Source organism: Pteropus vampyrus, unplaced genomic scaffold (genome assembly GCF_000151845.1).
Source record: "Pteropus vampyrus isolate Shadow unplaced genomic scaffold, Pvam_2.0 Scaffold23, whole genome shotgun sequence".
Classification (NCBI taxonomy): Eukaryota; Metazoa; Chordata; class Mammalia; order Chiroptera; family Pteropodidae; genus Pteropus; species Pteropus vampyrus.
The window spans coordinates 3,196,594-3,215,287 of NW_011888804.1; the positions used below are offsets into that span (position 1 = coordinate 3,196,594).

The 18,694-nt window shown below is 41.2% G+C and overlaps 1 protein-coding gene across 1 annotated transcript in view; it reads right to left on the reverse strand.

The window, feature by feature from the left end:
- The window catches only part of HECTD4 (HECT domain E3 ubiquitin protein ligase 4), a 169,583-nt gene that overhangs the window by 47,904 nt on the left and 102,985 nt on the right, over positions 1–18,694 (reverse strand). Inside the window, exons 30-44 of the mRNA XM_011356054.2 lie at positions 17,599–17,734; positions 17,342–17,483; positions 17,067–17,233; positions 14,645–14,791; positions 13,793–13,977; positions 11,929–12,082; positions 10,739–11,019; positions 10,359–10,548; positions 9,076–9,157; positions 7,876–8,078; positions 7,122–7,257; positions 6,136–6,318; positions 5,500–5,664; positions 4,940–5,109; positions 3,886–4,001 (exon numbers count right to left, since the gene is read on the reverse strand). Of these exons, the coding sequence (XP_011354356.1) occupies positions 3,886–4,001; positions 4,940–5,109; positions 5,500–5,664; positions 6,136–6,318; positions 7,122–7,257; positions 7,876–8,078; positions 9,076–9,157; positions 10,359–10,548; positions 10,739–11,019; positions 11,929–12,082; positions 13,793–13,977; positions 14,645–14,791; positions 17,067–17,233; positions 17,342–17,483; positions 17,599–17,734 (2,457 nt within the window). The remainder of the gene's footprint in view (positions 1–3,885; positions 4,002–4,939; positions 5,110–5,499; positions 5,665–6,135; positions 6,319–7,121; positions 7,258–7,875; positions 8,079–9,075; positions 9,158–10,358; positions 10,549–10,738; positions 11,020–11,928; positions 12,083–13,792; positions 13,978–14,644; positions 14,792–17,066; positions 17,234–17,341; positions 17,484–17,598; positions 17,735–18,694) is intronic.

Here is an 18,694-nt window from a genome sequence, read left to right on the forward strand (position 1 = left end):
TCTACAGACAACTAGGCAGCTACTACGATCCAATGTCGGGGACTAAAGGCGACAGGAAAGATGAGGCAAAGAAAGTCCAAGTGGAGGCCGGAGTGAGGTCAGGCCATGAGGTGTGTGCCCGGTGTCCTTTATTTATACCCAGGAGGGCACAAGTCTAGATCTGTGATTCCCAACAGACAAATCAAAGAGGGAAACTCTTCAGTTACAGGACTCATGGAGTCCATTACATATATGTGCATTAATTAGTTGTAAAGAGCCTATCTATTTTTGATAAACACTTTGCAATTATTTTTGTTAAAATGACTTTAAAAAATTATTCTGAGATCTTCTACACAGAATACCAGATGAGATAATGAAGACCATCTGCAACAATGTCCTTACAACCAACCAGTAACAAGTGTCGTGGAGCTATTTCAATGCGGATAGGTGGAATTGTACCAAATAGCAAGGGAACAGCAAGTCTTAGGGAGAAGGAAGGAAGCAGGGGCTAACCTGGCGGAGCTGAGGCTTATTTGTTGTGCGGTAGGCTTCATGAAAGAGGAGAATTTACAGATTCCGGCGTGAGAATAAAAAGCTCCCATAGTTCAAATTCGAGAAAGAAAAGACAGATTGTACTTTGGCCAGAGTAACAGGTAACTGCAGTAAGCGCATCCTAATCCATAAATGGCAACTTCACAGTAGCAACTACACTTAAGAAAGCCAGCCTCTCGGTGACAGCTCCACGCCCCTGACTATCAGCCACTCAAATGGGGCTTCAGGAAAGTAACTGATGACAATGTGAAAAGACAAGGTGCAAGAAGGACGAGTGTGGAGAATAATGCAGATGTCTAAACAGGAGATAAAAAGTACGTGACTTAAAAAGTTAATAGTGGAAATGGGTAGAAAAGGATAAATTTCAGGAGCATTTCAAAGGAAGAATCACATATGGCAAGGAGAGAGGAGGATTCATATTTGACTCAGTATCTAAGTGCAAAAATCATCTGAGTATCACCTAAAATAGGGAAGACAGAGAAGAAAGCTGATTCCAGAGTAAATAATGACTACGGTTTTAAAACTGGTATCTTTATAAGGCTGGGCGTCTTTCTAAGAGAAACAGGCCCCAGGCCTGGATCTCAGGGGAAGGACTGTCCACAGCAGAAGCCACGGAAGCACGGAAGGCAGATGAAGGTGGGTCAGGGCAAAGCTGTTTCCTCAGGTGAGGTCCGGGGTCCTCCTGTGCCACAACTGCCCGGACCCGCCTTCTGACTCCTTGGTAGAGCTTGGAAAGCATTTTAAACATGCTTCCCTGGGACTCTTAGGAACTTAACCTCTTGCTCAGGGAATATGTCTATTTAGGGAGAAGAGGAAACAGTTGAACTTGAGAGATTCTGGCTTCTGTAAGTGTATAAGAACAAAATTGAGAACACTTTTTGTTTGTTTCTCAACGCCTTTCTTCAGTTTCAAATCTGTTTCCTATGTTATTTCAACTAAGTGATCAAGTTAACGTCTCAGGAACATTTCTTCATGGGAAAAGTGCTGTAAGTGCTCTTTCTAGACCAAATGAAATTAAATACTCTTTTCCCTGGATCGTAGAAGCTAGAAAATTTAGATGAGTGAGTTAACACTGAAACGGCCAAATCAGCTGCTTAATTCATCCCAGATGAAGTAAAATAACAGAAAAATTCATTGAAATGTTTTGATTTTAAAGAATCAATATATTGTCTGTAAATTTTATAACATTTTCATATATGAAATAAAAATATTAACACGTTAAAAAATAAAAATCAAAGAACTTTCTCCTCTACCTACCACCACGAGTCTTATTTATGAAACATCGTTTCTTCTAAAGCATAGTCTATGACTCCCTTATAGGCTATAAGAATGCAAGCCGTGCTGCAAAGTAACCCACATGCAGGGGTTTTTGGTTTGTTTTTTACAGGTAAATGACTGACTAGTCAGCAACTTTATATTTTACTTTCAACCTCACAGCTCTTTCTGGAAACCTAACAAGTGAGTTATATTAAGGACTGTTAAACTTGACATTGGACACTATTTTAGACTATTAACTGACATGTATAAGCTTGTAGTCTTCTCTTTTGTAGCAATTACCAAGTACTTCCCACACGTTTCTTTCTAATTCTTTGTTACCACAGAGTTCTTTTACACTAGGAAAAAAAGGGTAGGGTGGGTTGTTATTAAAACCATTTGAGATTACTGCTCTAAACTATTACAATTTCTAGCCTGTACGTTAAGTACCACAGTTTATTTCACAAATTTAGGTCTCTTTATTTGATAAAATGTATAACAGAGGATACTCAGAAAGAGTATTATAGAAAAGTGTTTAATTTGGCAAGTTATATACTTGCTAAAATTAGTCAAAAATGTCTTAAATGCAACCTAATCCAAGGATATTAGAAAGCAGAGGCAGGGAACTAAGGCCCTATCACAGGCACACAACTAAATGATGGGCGCAAGTTTAGTCGCAAGTAATTTCACTGGAGAAGTCTAGCAAACTCCTTTTCTTCTGTCCTTTTTCTATGGGTCTTCTAAGGGTCTTTTTGAGATTTATTAATGGTCACTGGCTCCATAGCACTATGCTTATTAGAGGAAGTAGATATGAGAAGAAAAACAGATATAGAATGAAGACAAATTAAAAAGCAAAAGCAAACCAACAATAACCACTACCACTTGGAAAAGGACAAAAATTTAAGGATAGAACAAGGTTATAGTTACTGTAAAAGCAAATGGCATGAGAAATAAGTAAATAATATGGATAATAACAGGAGCATAAAACCATTAAGAAGTTAAAGATAATTTCTTCATTGTAGTTTATGAAAATGCTAGCACTAGAACATTGGAGGAATGCTAATCTAATTGTGAACAATCTCGTTTAGGTTCCAATTATATCCCTGGGGACAAAGAATAAATTTTCACTTAAAAACACCCAGGCCAGCTACCAATTTACAGGAAATCTGAAGACTAAAGGACCTATTAAATAACACCATAGAGATACGATCAGCAAACTCCAGACTGTGGGAAACAGTTCAACAAATAAATTGCAAGGGAAAAAAGATACTGAAGGGAATCTATATTTTAAAAGAAATTTAAAAGACATAGCAATGAATCACAATGTATGAACTTTATTTGGACCTTGACTCAAATAAACATATGTAAAGACAAGTACGATTTTATAAGAAAAGGAGAAAGTTTAACACCGACTAGGTATTTAATAATATTAAAGAATAACTATTAAATTTTAGATGTGATAATGGCATTGTGGTATTTTTTTTTAGTCCTTATTTTTTAGAGACACATACTAAAATATTTATGGATAAAATAATATCTAAAAATTTGCTTAAAAATAACCCAGGAGGGTATAGCATTGATAAAACAGGATTGGCTATGAGTTGATAATTGTTGAAACTGGATGATGGAAACATGAGGGTTCATTATACTAGTCTCTCTATTTTTATATTTGTTTAAACTTTTTCATAAACACACACACATATATACACACAGAGGACAGATGTTAGTGCAAACTCTTGACTTTGAATTTAAATGTAGCCAGTGACAGTAATCAAAGTATCTGCAGCCCTAAGGACAGCTCATAAATAGTTCTAATAGGGAAATAAAGGCAATGAATTAATCTGAACGGAGGGAGAAAAAACCACTCTGACACGGTCCTAAAGTTAAACTAAAAAAATGCTGATTTCTCGCTTGGTACATACTGAAAGCTATTTATTTCCATTTCTAGATCAGGGATGGAAGTGAGTCGTGCTAAGTACCTGTAGAGCTCAGCTGTTGAACAGGTGTGTGTATGAAAACTGTTGACATTCCCTGATCGAGCTGTAAATGTGCTGACAGAGCCCAGTTAGAGGCGGCGGTAAGGAAGTGACAGGTACTCACCGGCACTGCATTCTTGGGCTACCAGGTTAAGAACCTCCACAGCTGCTGGACACTGTTGTATGAATTCTTCACAAAATGAGCTGTCTTCCAAAAGCTGGGCCATGACCAGGCATGCTCTTAATGTTAAAAGATTTACAATATTTCAAAGTCATCAATGTTCATTCTCTAAAAAGTCAACTGTGAAAAACATTTCCATCAATTTTGTCCCCTAATTTATGACAAGGTTCAAATTCCCCTTCCTCTTGCTTTTTTTTCTGAGCTGGATTGGTTTGGAAATATATAACTTCTCTTTTCCTAAACAGTAACTACTGGCATTGCGTGGACGACCCAAATGGGGAAAAATGGTTGGCATCTCCACTACACGGAGACACAAGGTGCCAGATGAGAAATCAGCATTGTACTGTCTCATAAAGCTTTTCCTAAACTGTGCTCCAGGAGCAATATTAGTGCACTGGGAACAAGAGGAATCCAAACGCTTAGAAAATCTGTATTTTTCTGATTCCCTCACCAGTTTCAAAAACACATATGAGAACTTTCTGAGAAGTCCCATTACCAAAAGAGAACCTCATTACTCTTGTTTAATGGTTATTTACCATTCAATATATGGTAAATGACCATACATGCAAGAAAAGGCTGCTTTTCTTTCCAACGTCAACACTTGGGAGCATTCCTTTGTTTTCTCGAAATCGGCTTGGACAGTGATGGACCAGATATGCATTAAGGTGGCCTGAACCATTTTAAAAAGGCAAAGTGACAGAGGAATTCCTGTGACAGAGCCAAGTTCTCTGAACAAAGCAAATCACTGGAGCCTTGTGTATGCATTCCATATACCGCATTTTGATTATTTTCTTAGGAGAACAGCTAAATTTTATCTCAAAGTGCAGAAATTGGGACATGCAACCAAAATGTTAGTAAACACAGCACAAGAGAACGGTTGCTGTTGCTCAGCTAGGCACGAACTTCATGCTCTGAACCTACTGAGCCCCCCCCGAGAACCCCTGAATCTGTGGCCTGCGTCACCTCAGACATTAGGGGACCTTTGGAGGGTGCTCACCTTGTTCTGATTTCAGCCAGGAGCCGAACGACTGCCATCACAGGAGCTGACCCATCTCCTGTTGCAGGAAGTGAGGTGTGAATAGAGAGACTTCCCTCCTGAGGAAGCAACATGGACTGGACTGCCTGCACTACCTTCTCAGTTATGGACAGTTTATGAAGAGGCAATGCCTGATGGTGGGGGGGGCATGGCAAAAAGTTAAATTCGAGTAGTTAGTTTATAAGAAATGAGGGTGTTATTATTATCTGGAGTTAATTCTCAAATTTTCAGTTAAAAAAAAATCACCATACACAAAATTGCAAACTAGACCAAAACAATTAAGAATACAATACATAATGGAATACTTCCAACCAAAGAACTGAATTTTGTCACCTAAGTAAAAGTTTTCACACAAATGTTACTATTAAATAATCATCTCCAGTACAGAAATACACATCACAAGTAAAACTTCAGATAACCAAATATTTGTGCTTCTGCACTGTGCACATACATATTATTCATTACAGTACGGTTACCAAATTTGCAGTGACATTTTATGATGCATTTAAAAATCACCTTACCTCTGATCTTGGAACACAAAGTCTAGACAATGGAATAGTCAATGTGTCTGATGCTTGCGAAGTCTTTCTACAGTCTATAGGTGGGAATCTGACTGTAGCTATACCTTCCTGTTCATTGATAGAAGCGACTACTCCGATGCTTCCTGATATTCCTCTACCTAAAACCTAGAGACAAAGGTGGATTAGTACTATCTACCAGCTCTGACGGTTTAAGCGACTATCTGACATGACAAGTGGGAAGAATAAATTTACAGCTGTCATTACTGGCATTACAGTAATAGTTTATTATAACGCAGAAACCAAGGCCTGAACATGAGTTAAAATAGGTCCTAAAACCTTATGTCGATGTGATTACAATGATTTAATTTCAAAATTTCAGTTCTAAAATAATGTCAATATTAATGACACCACAGGACACAAATATTATGGTTAACACTATATGCTACTGTTCTAATATCTGAATAATCTGCAACATGGTGGGGATTAGAAATCATGAGTTTCTCAGATTCCTTATTTAGCTCGAAGGAATAAGGATTTTTGTCCAACTGGGTAGATGATACTTGTTTTAGATGGTTAATCAACAGATGCTGGTATACAGAAGGAAAGCAATGGCCTGGGGAACTGGTGGCTGGTTACCTGAACCTCGGACCCGATCTTGATTGTCTCTTTGAAGCCTCCAAGTGCACACAGTGCGGCGACGGCCTGGCGGGCGATTCTCTGAAGTTTGGCGAGTTTTCTGCCACTACTGCTTCCATTTTCCAGAATGCTTTCTGCATATTTTCCCAATTGTGGAATATACATCAGCGCACGAGACAGAACCTAAATACAAGAAGCAGCCCATGTAGGAGTAAAAGCTTTGGCCATTTTGATACTAAGGAGAATGAAGTGTCTACGGCAATGTCCATGTCCCATGAACTGAAGGAACTCCAGATACAGAAGGATGAGATAACTTTTAGATATCACCACTGACATTCCTGCCGTATTTGCCTTAGGTAATTAGACAGAACTGGAAATACACAAAATATGGGAGAATCAAACACACATTAATAACACCCCCAAAATAAAGCAAAAATTTATCTGAAGGAAAACCATCACGGCATACTGCCTATATCTCAACACCCAATTACCTTGGGGACACAGTATGAAGAGTTTGCTTGGAGAATGACTATGTTCGGATAGGGGAATTGATTATGGATCTCTAGCTTTTAGGAAACTGGACTATTATTTGTAATAATGTAATTACTGACAGCGCTCAGGAAGTGTAACTCACACAGAGGCCTCCTTGGGGCTTGGTAAGCACCCTTAACAAAGCCAATAAACCAAGGCTGCATGATTTCCTAATGTTGGTACCGGCCAAACACAGGCTAGGAGGAGAAACAGGGATCCCTGTTTCTCCCTGAGAATACTGTCCTATCTTCTGCAAAATTAGAATGGGCAGCAATGGGAGATGTAGGTGAACAGAGCTGAAACTACTAAATCAAAGCAAATTCCAGGGGAAAGTTAACAAGTACAATTGGCCAGTTTGAGAAATCTCTCTACTAAAAGATCTCCTGCTGGGGGTGATTCAAAGACCACTAACTTCCTTCTTGCTTCCTCTGCTAAGCAGTTAACACTATACCAACCTTTTCTGCTGTTGTGGTCCATATCTGAGCAGCATTTGATTCGGGTGCCATTAATAAGCTATGAAGCAAGGCGATCACCTCAGCGGCCATGCTGTTTGCCACGTGCCCACTGATGAAGGGTCTGACGGGGTCAGTCCTATAAGTGTCAACAGGAAAAACTGTCAGTGCCCAGTGATGGTAAAGAATGCAGACAAGTGGCTTTTAGGATTAGCCTCAGATGGAAACATTCTCCATTTATACTACTCCAAGAAAAAGTAGATTTTGTTGACTGAGAAGCTAAATTATCATTAGGAAGAAACTGCTCGTCTCATATTCTTTCTGGTAACTAAAGAATCCTCAAACTTGCATAAGCCAGCAGGATGGAGGAAAGATGCGCTGCCTCGAGCCCTGGTCTCAAGCACAGAACATCTTCCCAGGGCAACGCTAGCTCATCCTTCCCAGTCTTAGAAAGCTTACGTATACAGCGGGCTGGGGGCACGTATCGTTCGGAAGAAGACAGCAAGACCAGAGTTCACTAATAGCTGGTGTTGCTGGCAGTGGCCCTTCTCAGAAAAACAATCCTCTGGCTTCAGACGTCCACTCAGCCGGGAGCGCCTCCCTATTCAGCCACCACAACCTCAGACAGGTATCTTAAGCTCTCAGTGCTCATTTCCGGCAGGTCAACAGAGTGACAAAATCAAAACCCTAAAACAAACCCATCACGAAGTGAATCTGAGAAGGGTGTAGACAGGTTCTACCCTGTGAAAGGTTTTACCTCGCGAGTTCAGAGTTCCTCTCTCTGCAAATGGAGGTTTGGGCGGTTTTCTTTTTGTCGCCTGTGGACAGTCCACTCACAGTCTCCGGGTTGACTGATTCTACAGGCGGCCCGACGCTGACGATGAGGCCCGACTGTGCCCACTTGGTTGCTTTTCGAAGAGCGGCTGCAGCCTCCTCCGTGATCACTTCGCAGCAGCCACCCTGGAGGGCAGTTTGAAGACGTCCCAGTACTCAGTTCACTCTTCTCAGCGCTCTCGTTTGTAAACCCGTCCCCGCCGCCCCAAAGCAATCCGGGCTCTTTTTTAAAAATTCAAATATTATATATAAGAAGTGAAATTTCCATAAACGTCTTGTCCTCCAGATAACTGTTAATCCTCTAGATTTTTTCAATGCAAATTATGACATACATAATCATGAATCACACTATACACACAGTTTTTCCATTTATTTTTATCAGTTATCAAAATATCATGAATGTGTTTCTGTATCAGCATATACAGATCGATCTCTTCTTTAGTTGTATGTCATATATGAATATAACAATTTTTTTAAAAACGATTTAAAATTGTTTTTAAATTGAAGTAAAACTGGCATAATAATTTCTTTAACCTCCTGTTTATGAGTACACAGGTCCTATTTTGTTGTTTACAGACAGAACTTTGAAGAACATGGTTGTCTCTGGCTACTCGAGAATGCCTCTACCTTTGCCTTGACAATAATGGGTATCATCCATCTTTAATTTTATCTGCCTGGTAGGTAAAAAATGACATATTACTGTTGTTTTTACTCCTCTCCTTTGTTTACATACTGTGTAATTTGTGAGCCTGGGCATATCTTTATGGTTCGATGGGCTATTTATCTTTCTTATTATCTATTATTTTTTCTACCGACTTTCACCTATTATCACTTTTAAAGCATTTTTAGGCTGTAAAACTTTTCCAACAGAGCTAAGAAAAAAAATTTTAAGTCAAAATCAAGAGTTCTCTTTTACATTTTACTACTGATGACAAATTGATTTGACTAGTTTTCTTGAAAATGGCCTCAGTTGAGCCACTGACTCCAATTTCTTACCCTGCCTCTCTGTGGGGACTTGAATTAACTAAAAAAAAAAAAAAAAATTCTTGTGAAAATCTGACTCATGGCAAATGTTCTTCAATCGTAGGTCTTGTCAGAGCAGGTTTCTCCGTATTGGGCTTACCTTGGTCATGTCTCGATCCATTTTCACGACCTTCTCCATGTTGGCACCAGTACCGAGTCGGAAGGGTCGTCCTTCTGAGCTACTAAAACGGGAAGGCAGAGAGGCAAGACTCTTACAGGCACAGTCAGAGGTGGGGACTGCACGCCGTGAGGCAACCCAGCAATGGTCAGGCCACCATTATACACTATTACAGGCTTTTAAAATCCACAGTAAGGCTCAATTTTTCCAAAAGGGAAATGATTTATTACTGCTTAATTATAGCAGTTCTAGAGATCAAAACAACAGCTGTTCTTAGAGTTCAATGATAATTAAAAACCTACATGAAAATGATGTACAAACTAAAGAAGTGAACGAAATTGAGAGTTGGAATCTATAATAAAGCGGGACTAGGCACGCAAAGAACTCGATAAGTGATCTAAATCTCAGTGAGGGGACCTTAACAACAGCATGGATCTGATGCCCTGGTATTAATGACCGGATCTTCCTTTCTAATAACTCAGCTTCCTCTGCCACCAAATTTGTACCACGACGTTTCACAATGCCCAAGAGTGTTTCTTGGAGATTTCTTCATCTGAGCATTGACCTGCCCTGACCCTACTTAATGCATGCCAGTAGCCCGTGAGTGCTTTCGGTTGCCATGATGGCAGACAAGGGACCCGATTATGAGGATGACACCATCACCAAACCATTTGTTGAAAGGAAGACTCTTTCATCTAAGACATAAATGCCTGCTCTAAAGTCCCTTGTGTTCTGTGGCAGGGCTTCCCGCTGTTCCGGGTCCCATTAACAGGGCCCCGTAGGTTTGTAATCATTGGACAATAATCACATATTTTTACTTCCTTACACCTGAGCAATCATTCCATTCATACTTCAATGAACTAAAGCTTTAAAAAAGTTTCTCTTATTTCTCCACCTCACAGTGCACGGCATCTTTGAATTTATTGATGGCTAAAGAACACCAATAACACTGTTGTTTGCATTGTTTCTTCTCAAAGTCAAGTTACACTACAGACTCTCCACCAAACACAAACAAAACATTCTCAACAGGACGTTTGCTCTGTTGGGTTTGGAGGGACAGTCCTGAGTGGTGGTGAAGCTGTGACTGGAGAGGCCTGTGTCTGCGTTTCAGCTCATCCCTGAAACAGGGATGGAGAGTAACAGTGATCACGCCTTAGGATTGCTAGGGGGGCTCGACAGTTGAATTGTGTAAACAGCTTACTCAGCACAGTGCCTGAGAACATGGTTAGTGCTTGATGACATGTAGCTGTTACAATCATCATCACCTTAGTAACGGCTGGAGAACTTCATGGGATGACTGATCTTCCCGCTTGTGGATAAAGATAGAGAGCTTGCCATCTACTGCTTCACTCTCTTCTCCGGGATCCTTATCTCCTTTTAAGGAATTCTTGGGACTGGTTTTTGTCAACGTGGTGTCAGGTTCGGAAGCGGTTGGAGAAAGAACTGTCTGACATCCTTTAAGCAAACAGAAAAATCGCCATGTTGTTTGGGCAGGGAAAACACTGGTTTTGGACTCTCTCCTCCCTCTCTCGCCCTCTGTCCCTTCTCCCTTGTTTCTTTTATCACGGGATGGGTGAAAGCTCAGTCTGACTATCCCCAGGAAGTGGGCACCTTAGTGCCACTCTCCTATCCAAAAGCTGCTCACCTGGGACCACGTAATCTGCCAGCTTTGCTAAGAGCAGTGAGGCGATCTTGGACGCTGGGTCGCTGGGGTCCTCCTGCTCGCTGTTGAGGGAGGGGACGGAATAGCTCCACGGTGGGAGCTCCACGTTCCCACAGTCCTCTACGCTCATCAGCGGGAGTGCCGCCCGGCACAGCTGGAGAATGATGAGGACCAGCTTCGGTGACGGCCGTTGGTCAAGCAGCAAGGAGAGGAGTTTGGACACACAAGCTGGCTGGCTCAGGATGGCTTTCCCGATGTGACTCCTGGAAAAGAAGAAAAGGTACATGACGCTGGTAATGCTGATCTCCAGACATTCAGAAGCAAGGGTTCCCTAAATGAGGTTAAATGCGCCAATGCCTTCAGATTCACAAGGGGACGTGGATTTGGCACCACGTTTTCATGAGAGAGAAGTCAGGGGTTTTTGTAAATATCTGATGAACGCTCACAATTGACCAATACTTAAAAAGAAAGATGTTTGACTATTTTCTGATCCCCGACATTTACTTCATTCAGATCCTGTAGCTCAGCTGATTCACTGAGCACCGAGACCCAGAAACCCAACTGGGAGCCTGACAGGTTAGCCCTGAACTCCTTTTTAAGGAGGGCTTCCAGACCACAGGTGTCACACAGCGCCACACAGGCCTCAGCAGTCGGGGACCTGCCTGAACGTGTCACAGTTCACTGAGAAGAAGGCGCAGCGGCCAGGAGAAGCCAAAGAACAAGCAGCCTTATGTGCACAAGCTTTCGTGTGCCTCGTGGCTCACACATGATGGTTTTAAACCTCCATAAAATATCTTTTATTAAAGACACGGCACGACAAAGCGAGTTAACTTTAGGTCCTGACTGATTATTCTTTAATCTTGCTATAATGAGGGTAAGAATTTTTGGTTACTGAATCCAAATACAATGACTTGAAAGGCTGGCAAATGTTACCAACAAAGTGTTAAAGCAAATGATATTTTATGATGTAGATACTCACCTAAATAGTCCTTTCATTTGGAACTGAATACTATTTTTCAGTGACTTCCTTCTCTATTATTTTTCTTGAGGCAGAAACATGTCAGAACAGCCCAGCAATTCTGATGTGTCGACAGACAACCACCACCCAAAGGAACCCGAGTCGTTCAAGAGGAAAGCCACCTCTCCCACAGCCCTGTCTGACCCTGCCATACCTCGAGAGGTCATTGAGGAGACTCAGGACGTCCTGGAGAGCATCATTGCCAGCAGCCTGGTTGCCACAGCACTCGGTGGCTCGGGCCAGATGGTTAGTGAGAAGGCTGGACACCTGACGGGCCAGACCTGAGTGCACAGCCTCGGTGGAGCCACCTTCAGAGTTAAAGAAAAAGCCTGGTAAAAACCCAGGGGAGCCATATGAGTCTGCAGGTGTGAAGAGCCCTCTCCCTTGGCCTCCTTGTATCAAAGCCTTCCCCTTGCACAATTTTTCTTTAACTTGCTCAGTACTTCCTTAGCCAATCTCATTAGCATCTCCTCGTTAGATAACATCTGCACATAAAAACGGTAAAAGTAACCTGAAAAATGATTCAATGTTGGGGAAAGACATCATTCTTAATTAAAACCGAATTAGTCCTTATAAAACCAAAGAACGTACTGTGATTGACAGCGAAGAATCCCCATTTTACTGTGATGAAAACATCTTAATTTCTAACTCACACTCTACTTCTTCTCAAACACAATAAAAGAGTTTTCGGATCTTCCTATTTTCACCATGGTTCGAGCTCCCCCACCCCCCGAGCATCTTTTGTGAAAGCCACAAAAACGATTTGCCATTTCCTGAATCCCTCATGTTCTCTTGGTAATCCCCCATGTTCTCCGTGCCTACACACACTGTTTATTCTGCCTGGAATCCTTCATTATCCTTCAAGAATAACTGACATGTCATCTTCTTTGGGAGGCTTTGCCTGATCCCAAGCACGACTGGTCTGAAGAAACTCTATGGTCCTGCAGCACTTTGCATGCACCTTGATCATGACACTGATTACACTGTAATTATTTGTTCATTGATCTATTCCCCCCATTGGACCATACGTCTTAAGAGGAAGAACAATGCCTTATTCATCTTATGCCTGGCCATTAAGACAATAAAATGCATACTGAATAAACAGATAAATAAACAAGATATATAGTATAAAGACCTGGTATATTATGGAGAAATTATCCTTGAAGTTTACTTTTCAAATTGAATTGGTAACAAAAACATAACTGAGAAATAGCACCTTGAAAATGCAACTGAGAAACTATTTCATAAAAACATTTATTTGGAGACTTAGCAAAGCTGACAAGAAGGAAAAAAAGATACTGTCTCAGCTTCCTGGGTTACTGTACACCTTCAACATGGTTGTCATTCCTGCTCCCCGCCCCCCAGCTTTATTGAGGTATGATTGCCAAATAAAACTTGTCTATACTTCGATTACACAATGTGAATTTTTAAAAAGGTGGATGATGTGATTTGATACACATTACATTGTGAAATGACTACTATGTCAAGTTAGTTAACACATCACCTCACGTAGTTACTTCTCTCTTTGTGTGTGTGGTGGGAACACTTAAGATTTACGCTCTAAGCAACTTTCAAGTATACAGTGAAGTGTTAACTATAATCACCATCCTGCACATTAGATCCCCAGAACTTTCTCATCTTATAACTGAATGTTTCTCTCTTTGACCAATATCTCCTTATTTCTCCCTCCTCTGACCCTTGGCAACCACTCTGTGTCTATGAGTCTGGCTTTTAAAATCCTGCACATTAGTGAGATCATGCAGTGTTTGTCTCTGCGTCTGGTTTGTTTCACTCAGTATCATGTCCTCTATGTTAGGCTACTGTTTAATGTCATAGTGTAGCTATATATTTTCATAGAACTGTGCTGATGAAGAGGCTCTCTTGAAATCATTAATTGATTAAACTCTACCGACTATGTAGTTTAATATAGCCTCTCTTTCCCCCATCCAGCACAAATAATAAACAAACACATCGACAGAAGAAAGCATCGCTTTCTAGAAAGGAATCCTGCTTCTTACCTTCTTCTTTTTCCCATTCGACGCAGCGGTTGGCGAGCACCTGGAAGGCTGCCCAGGCCATGGTGGCCACCTTCTGCTTCTTGGTTTGTTTCTCACTGGAGCTGGACTCAGTCTGACTGCTCAGGCTACACAGTCGATCCATGAGCTGGACAAGACCACTCCGTACCAGGCACTTCTCTTCGCTCCTGGGCCAGGCGGAAAGCATTGTATGAAATCAACGTAACTGACCGGCCCTCAGGAACCTCTCAGTTAAGACTCAGGTTATCAAAGGGACAGAGAACATGTCTGTACAGTTCTCTGTCTACAGCTTAGGACACTACCATGTATAACTGAACACGGAAATATTTTTTTAGAATGACGATTTCCTTCATAAATAAGGAGCTTCGAGTTCTGATTTTTTCATGTAGAATGGCAAAATAAAAATTGATGGAATCAATTCACGATTGCCATGATAGGAAAAAATTATATTTTATCACAAGGGGATTCAAAGAATGATTTTATGAGTGCTTGACATCTTCAAACTATTAATCAAGTGACTAAGAGAGGAAATAAATGTGCATAAGCAAAACAATTTTGCCAAATATGTAAGTATTTTCCTAGAGAGCTTTTACTTTCCTTCAAAACTCTCCATTCTGACAATGTAAAATAATTTCTAATGGACACTTCTGATCATGTAGAAACTCAATGATAAAGAATCTACACAGTAATTCAGGTGTCAGGAGGAAGCTCATTTAATCAGAATGATAATGCCAAAGGATAAGCAAAATAAATCCAGTTTTTTAATTAAAAATATACCTAATCGACTACATTGCGGTATAATTTATGAACAATAAAAAGCACTCTCTGGCTTACCTGGTGTAAGGAATGGTGCACAGGAGCCCGATGCTATTTGCACATGCAATAGGGTAACGCGCACACAAGGACACGACAGAGGTCATGGTCTCGCCAAAGGCTTCCTGGACCTGCTCAACCATCCCACCACAGGTTAGTTCTTCAATTCTATGAAACAGAACCAGAACTCAGGCTTCCTGAACCACGTCAAGGACAGTGATAGTGAACATGAGAGCGTATTTCTTCTGAGAAGCCCAAGAGTATCTAGATGAATCCAGAACTAAAGGAATCTCGGAGATCATTGGTATTTCCCAAACTGCAGGGCCACAAACCACTGGACAGGATTTATAAGTGGGCTTCAAGACAATACTCACATGCAGCAAAGCCTGGGAAATCCTAGGTTAGGTGAAGTTAAGCAGCGCTCCCTGCCGTGGGACTACTCAGAACCTTACAAAGTCCATATGAGAGTAAGAGAACGGTACCCGACATCTCCCAAACTTAATAATGAAGCCATTTATTTGAGACACATCTACAGTGTCCCCTGCAGCACTGAATACTGTAAATGCAATTGTACTAATGAGAAAACTGAGGCCCAAAGAGATTAGCTAAGTGTCCTTTCCAAGTTCACATTCCAATTATTAGCAGAGCTTGAGACTCTAGCTGATACAAGCCTTTCCCAATGTAAAAACACGACTCAGGGTAGATCCTATAGCAATCACTATGAGTTGAGAACTGGAACTATCCAGATTTATCTACAAAGATATGCAACAAAATATTGTTTATAATAGCAAAAATAAATAAATAAAACCTAAGGTTTAAAACTGGGGAATTGGCTTAATAAAAGTTCAGGAATATGATACTATGCTATACAACCACTAAAAACATAGGAGATAAACACGCCTGAACTCGTCTGATCTCGGAAGCTGAGCAGGGTCGGGCCTGGTTAGTACTTGGATGGGAGACCACCTAGGAAGACCAGATGCTGTAGGTGTTTAAATAGATAAATAAATAAAAACATAGGAGATATCTATGGTAAGAATAAAGACAGTATACACTAAAATGTTAATGAGTTTTATCTCAAGATACTACATTTACAGGTGATTTTGAGTTTATACTCGGGATTTTCTGTATTTTTTCAAATGTTTGACATGCGACATTAGTAATTAAGGGGAAAAAGAATAATGGTGCTGGTGTTATGAAGAAGTCGTGAGCTGTGGTGGTTGTGTTCCTCGCTATGCCATGTGGGCACCCTGGGATTGGGCGGGCACGTGACTCCTCTGGCCGATGAGCCAGCACTCTGACAGCTTGTGAGATCATAATCTCCTCCTCTACCCTGGGCCCTTTGCGATGACCATGAGCCAAGAAGGACCAGCGATGGACATGAGCAGAAACTAAAATTTTGATTTTTAGGCTGCTGAGATTTTAGAGTTGTTTGTTTCCAAAGAATAACCTGGCTTCTCCTGATTGACACCGAAATTGCTCAAGATATTCACATTAGCTCTGAATTCACAGGTTTTCCTCCAGCCACTGCCTTTTGCTTGCTGGCCGGAATTCCTCAGAGCCTTGCCAGGAGGCACAAGCTGCCTCCAGTAGTTCCAGTCCAGGACTTGGAGAGAGAAATGCCATTTTCTCTCTAAAGATCTTTGAATCCCAGTAGGAAACCAGTACAGAAAAATTCCTCACAAAAATGTTACAAAACCTTCTTCAAAGTCAGGATCTACAATTATGTTTTTAGAAACTGACCTGGTGAAAATAAGCACAAAAGTATACAAAAATATAGACATAAAGATGTTGACTGGAGCACTATTGTTAATGCAAAAAAAAAAAAACAAAAACAAAACAAAACAGAAAAAAGGAAAGAAAGAGAGAAGGGAGGGAAGGAGAGAAAGAGAGGAAAGAAAGAATGAACCTATGCATCCATCAGTTGAGGAGAGTTAAATATAATACAGCCACCCATACGATGGAGTCCCTGAAGTTCTAAAGAAACTATAAAGCATATCTACTTGTAAAGACATGGAGAGAGAGAGGGAGGGAGGGAGGGAGGGGGAGAGAGAGAGAGAGAGAGAGAGATCGATCCAAGACAATTGGAGCAAAACCACTCAGACTACAGTAAGGAATATAATCTGAATTAAGTAAAAAAAAAAAATCACACACACACTTATGTGTACAAAGAGAATTAAATATTTACATATGTGTGATCGATACAATGAGCTCTAAATGAACAGAGTAGAATTTAGGAGGAAAAGGTGAATAAAAAGACACATATTCTGTTATATGCGCTAAATTTTTTTTACAAAATCACATACTTCTATAAAAATAAAAATATAATATTTCAGGGGAAAACATCAGCAGATACCACTGTCTAGACCTGGCCCCAAGAATCATCTCAGGAAGGGCTTTGCCCATTCGGACAGGGCAGTCTAGACTGATAGGAACAACTTACCTGGGTCCTCCCTGAAGGACCATCGTCACCGGACCCACAAGATGCGTCACTCCGCCGACTCGCACGGCTGCCGTCAGCAGTTCGCGCATGTGCACCAGGGCCTGCTTGCGAGTGTTTCCCCGCCGCCACCTCGTCTGTGCAGCCAAAAGGAAGCTGCTGCTGGACACCTGGAATGCACGAGAAGGAAGCACACCTGACTCCTGCTAACCTGTCACAGGGCCCCCTGTGCCGTTAGGTGCTATTCATCTATCTGTAGGCAGCAAAACATGACATACAGCTTGGTCAGGGTTGGTGCCGATGAAAGCAAACAGCTGCCCCAGCAGGACGCTGTAGGTGGGCTTGTCCCTGCTGTCCTCGATGGCCAACGACTGCAGGAGCGTAAAGGAGCTGCTGCGGTGGCTGGTCACATGGCGCCGCCTACGGAAAACAAAATGGCGTTTGAGCCACAAAACAAGAGACCCTCGCAGAGGGTGTTTTAATGAAGAGCATCCAGCCGCACATGGGCAGCTAAGCCTGGCCATTAGCCATTTACCTCTGATTTGCTCTAGTAAATTCCAAATCTTCATCACCAATCATTTCCAGGTCAGAAGGAGCCGACATGCTGCGAAGGAAAACAGGCTGTCTCACAGCATGAGAGATCACCTTTGTTTCAGACGCTGACTTACAAGCTAGAATGGAAAGGAATAAAAGGGTTGACATATCTGCTACCCCATTTGGAAGGGCAGCAGAGACAGCTAAACATGGAACCACGGAACAGTCTAGGAGTATCTTTGCTTTCTATGACAGTTCAGCCACTGAACCAGCTGGCAAAGAAAACTGATGAGTTTTTTAGGCCTTTTTAAACCTAGATATTAGGTTAAAAATTATCTTAGATTGAAAAACTAAAATCTTTTATCAAATTGGGTTTCCAAAGAAAGGCTGAAAATTAATTTAATTTCATAAACTATCAATGTTCACTTTAATACAGGCAATCTAAAAAGCAAGAGAGTATGGAGAAAGTGATTTCTGGAAGGAAAAACTTAGTTCAAATAAATCTAGATCCATTTTTCTGAGATGGCCTTTGTTTCCCCTTTAATCTTAGATTTATTTAGCTGACCTACTGCCATTTGGTGACATCTCTGCTTTGATCATTTTTGGTATGAGTAAATATCATGCTTGAGCTAGAATCCAGCCAGCCCATTCCTATACTCCTTAACCCTATCCAGGGAAATACATGGTCTATAAAAGAACAGTTTAATGGCAAAAGACAAAACTACATGTAAAGATCAGCTAAGAAAAAAATACATTAAGAAAGTAGAGGTCATTTTGAATCAGTCTTAAGAATGGTTAGACAGCTTCAATCTAAAAACAAGATTTCTGAAGGTGATGTTCTCTCTGAGGAAACCATTGGTTCATCATCTCTGATACCAAGAGCCTTTTGGAGAGCATTGCCAGCCTTAATGAGTGGTTAAGTCTAAGGGCTAAGGTGACCATTCCGGCACGTGATCACACCACTCACCTGGCACATTTCCCCTGATGTTCACAGGGAGTGGCAGCCTAAGGCAGGGTCAGAATCCTGGAGTTAGCCTAGACTTCTCCCCCAGGTTGGAGGAGCCCTGGCAATCAGCTGGAGTGCAAACGAGTTCGCT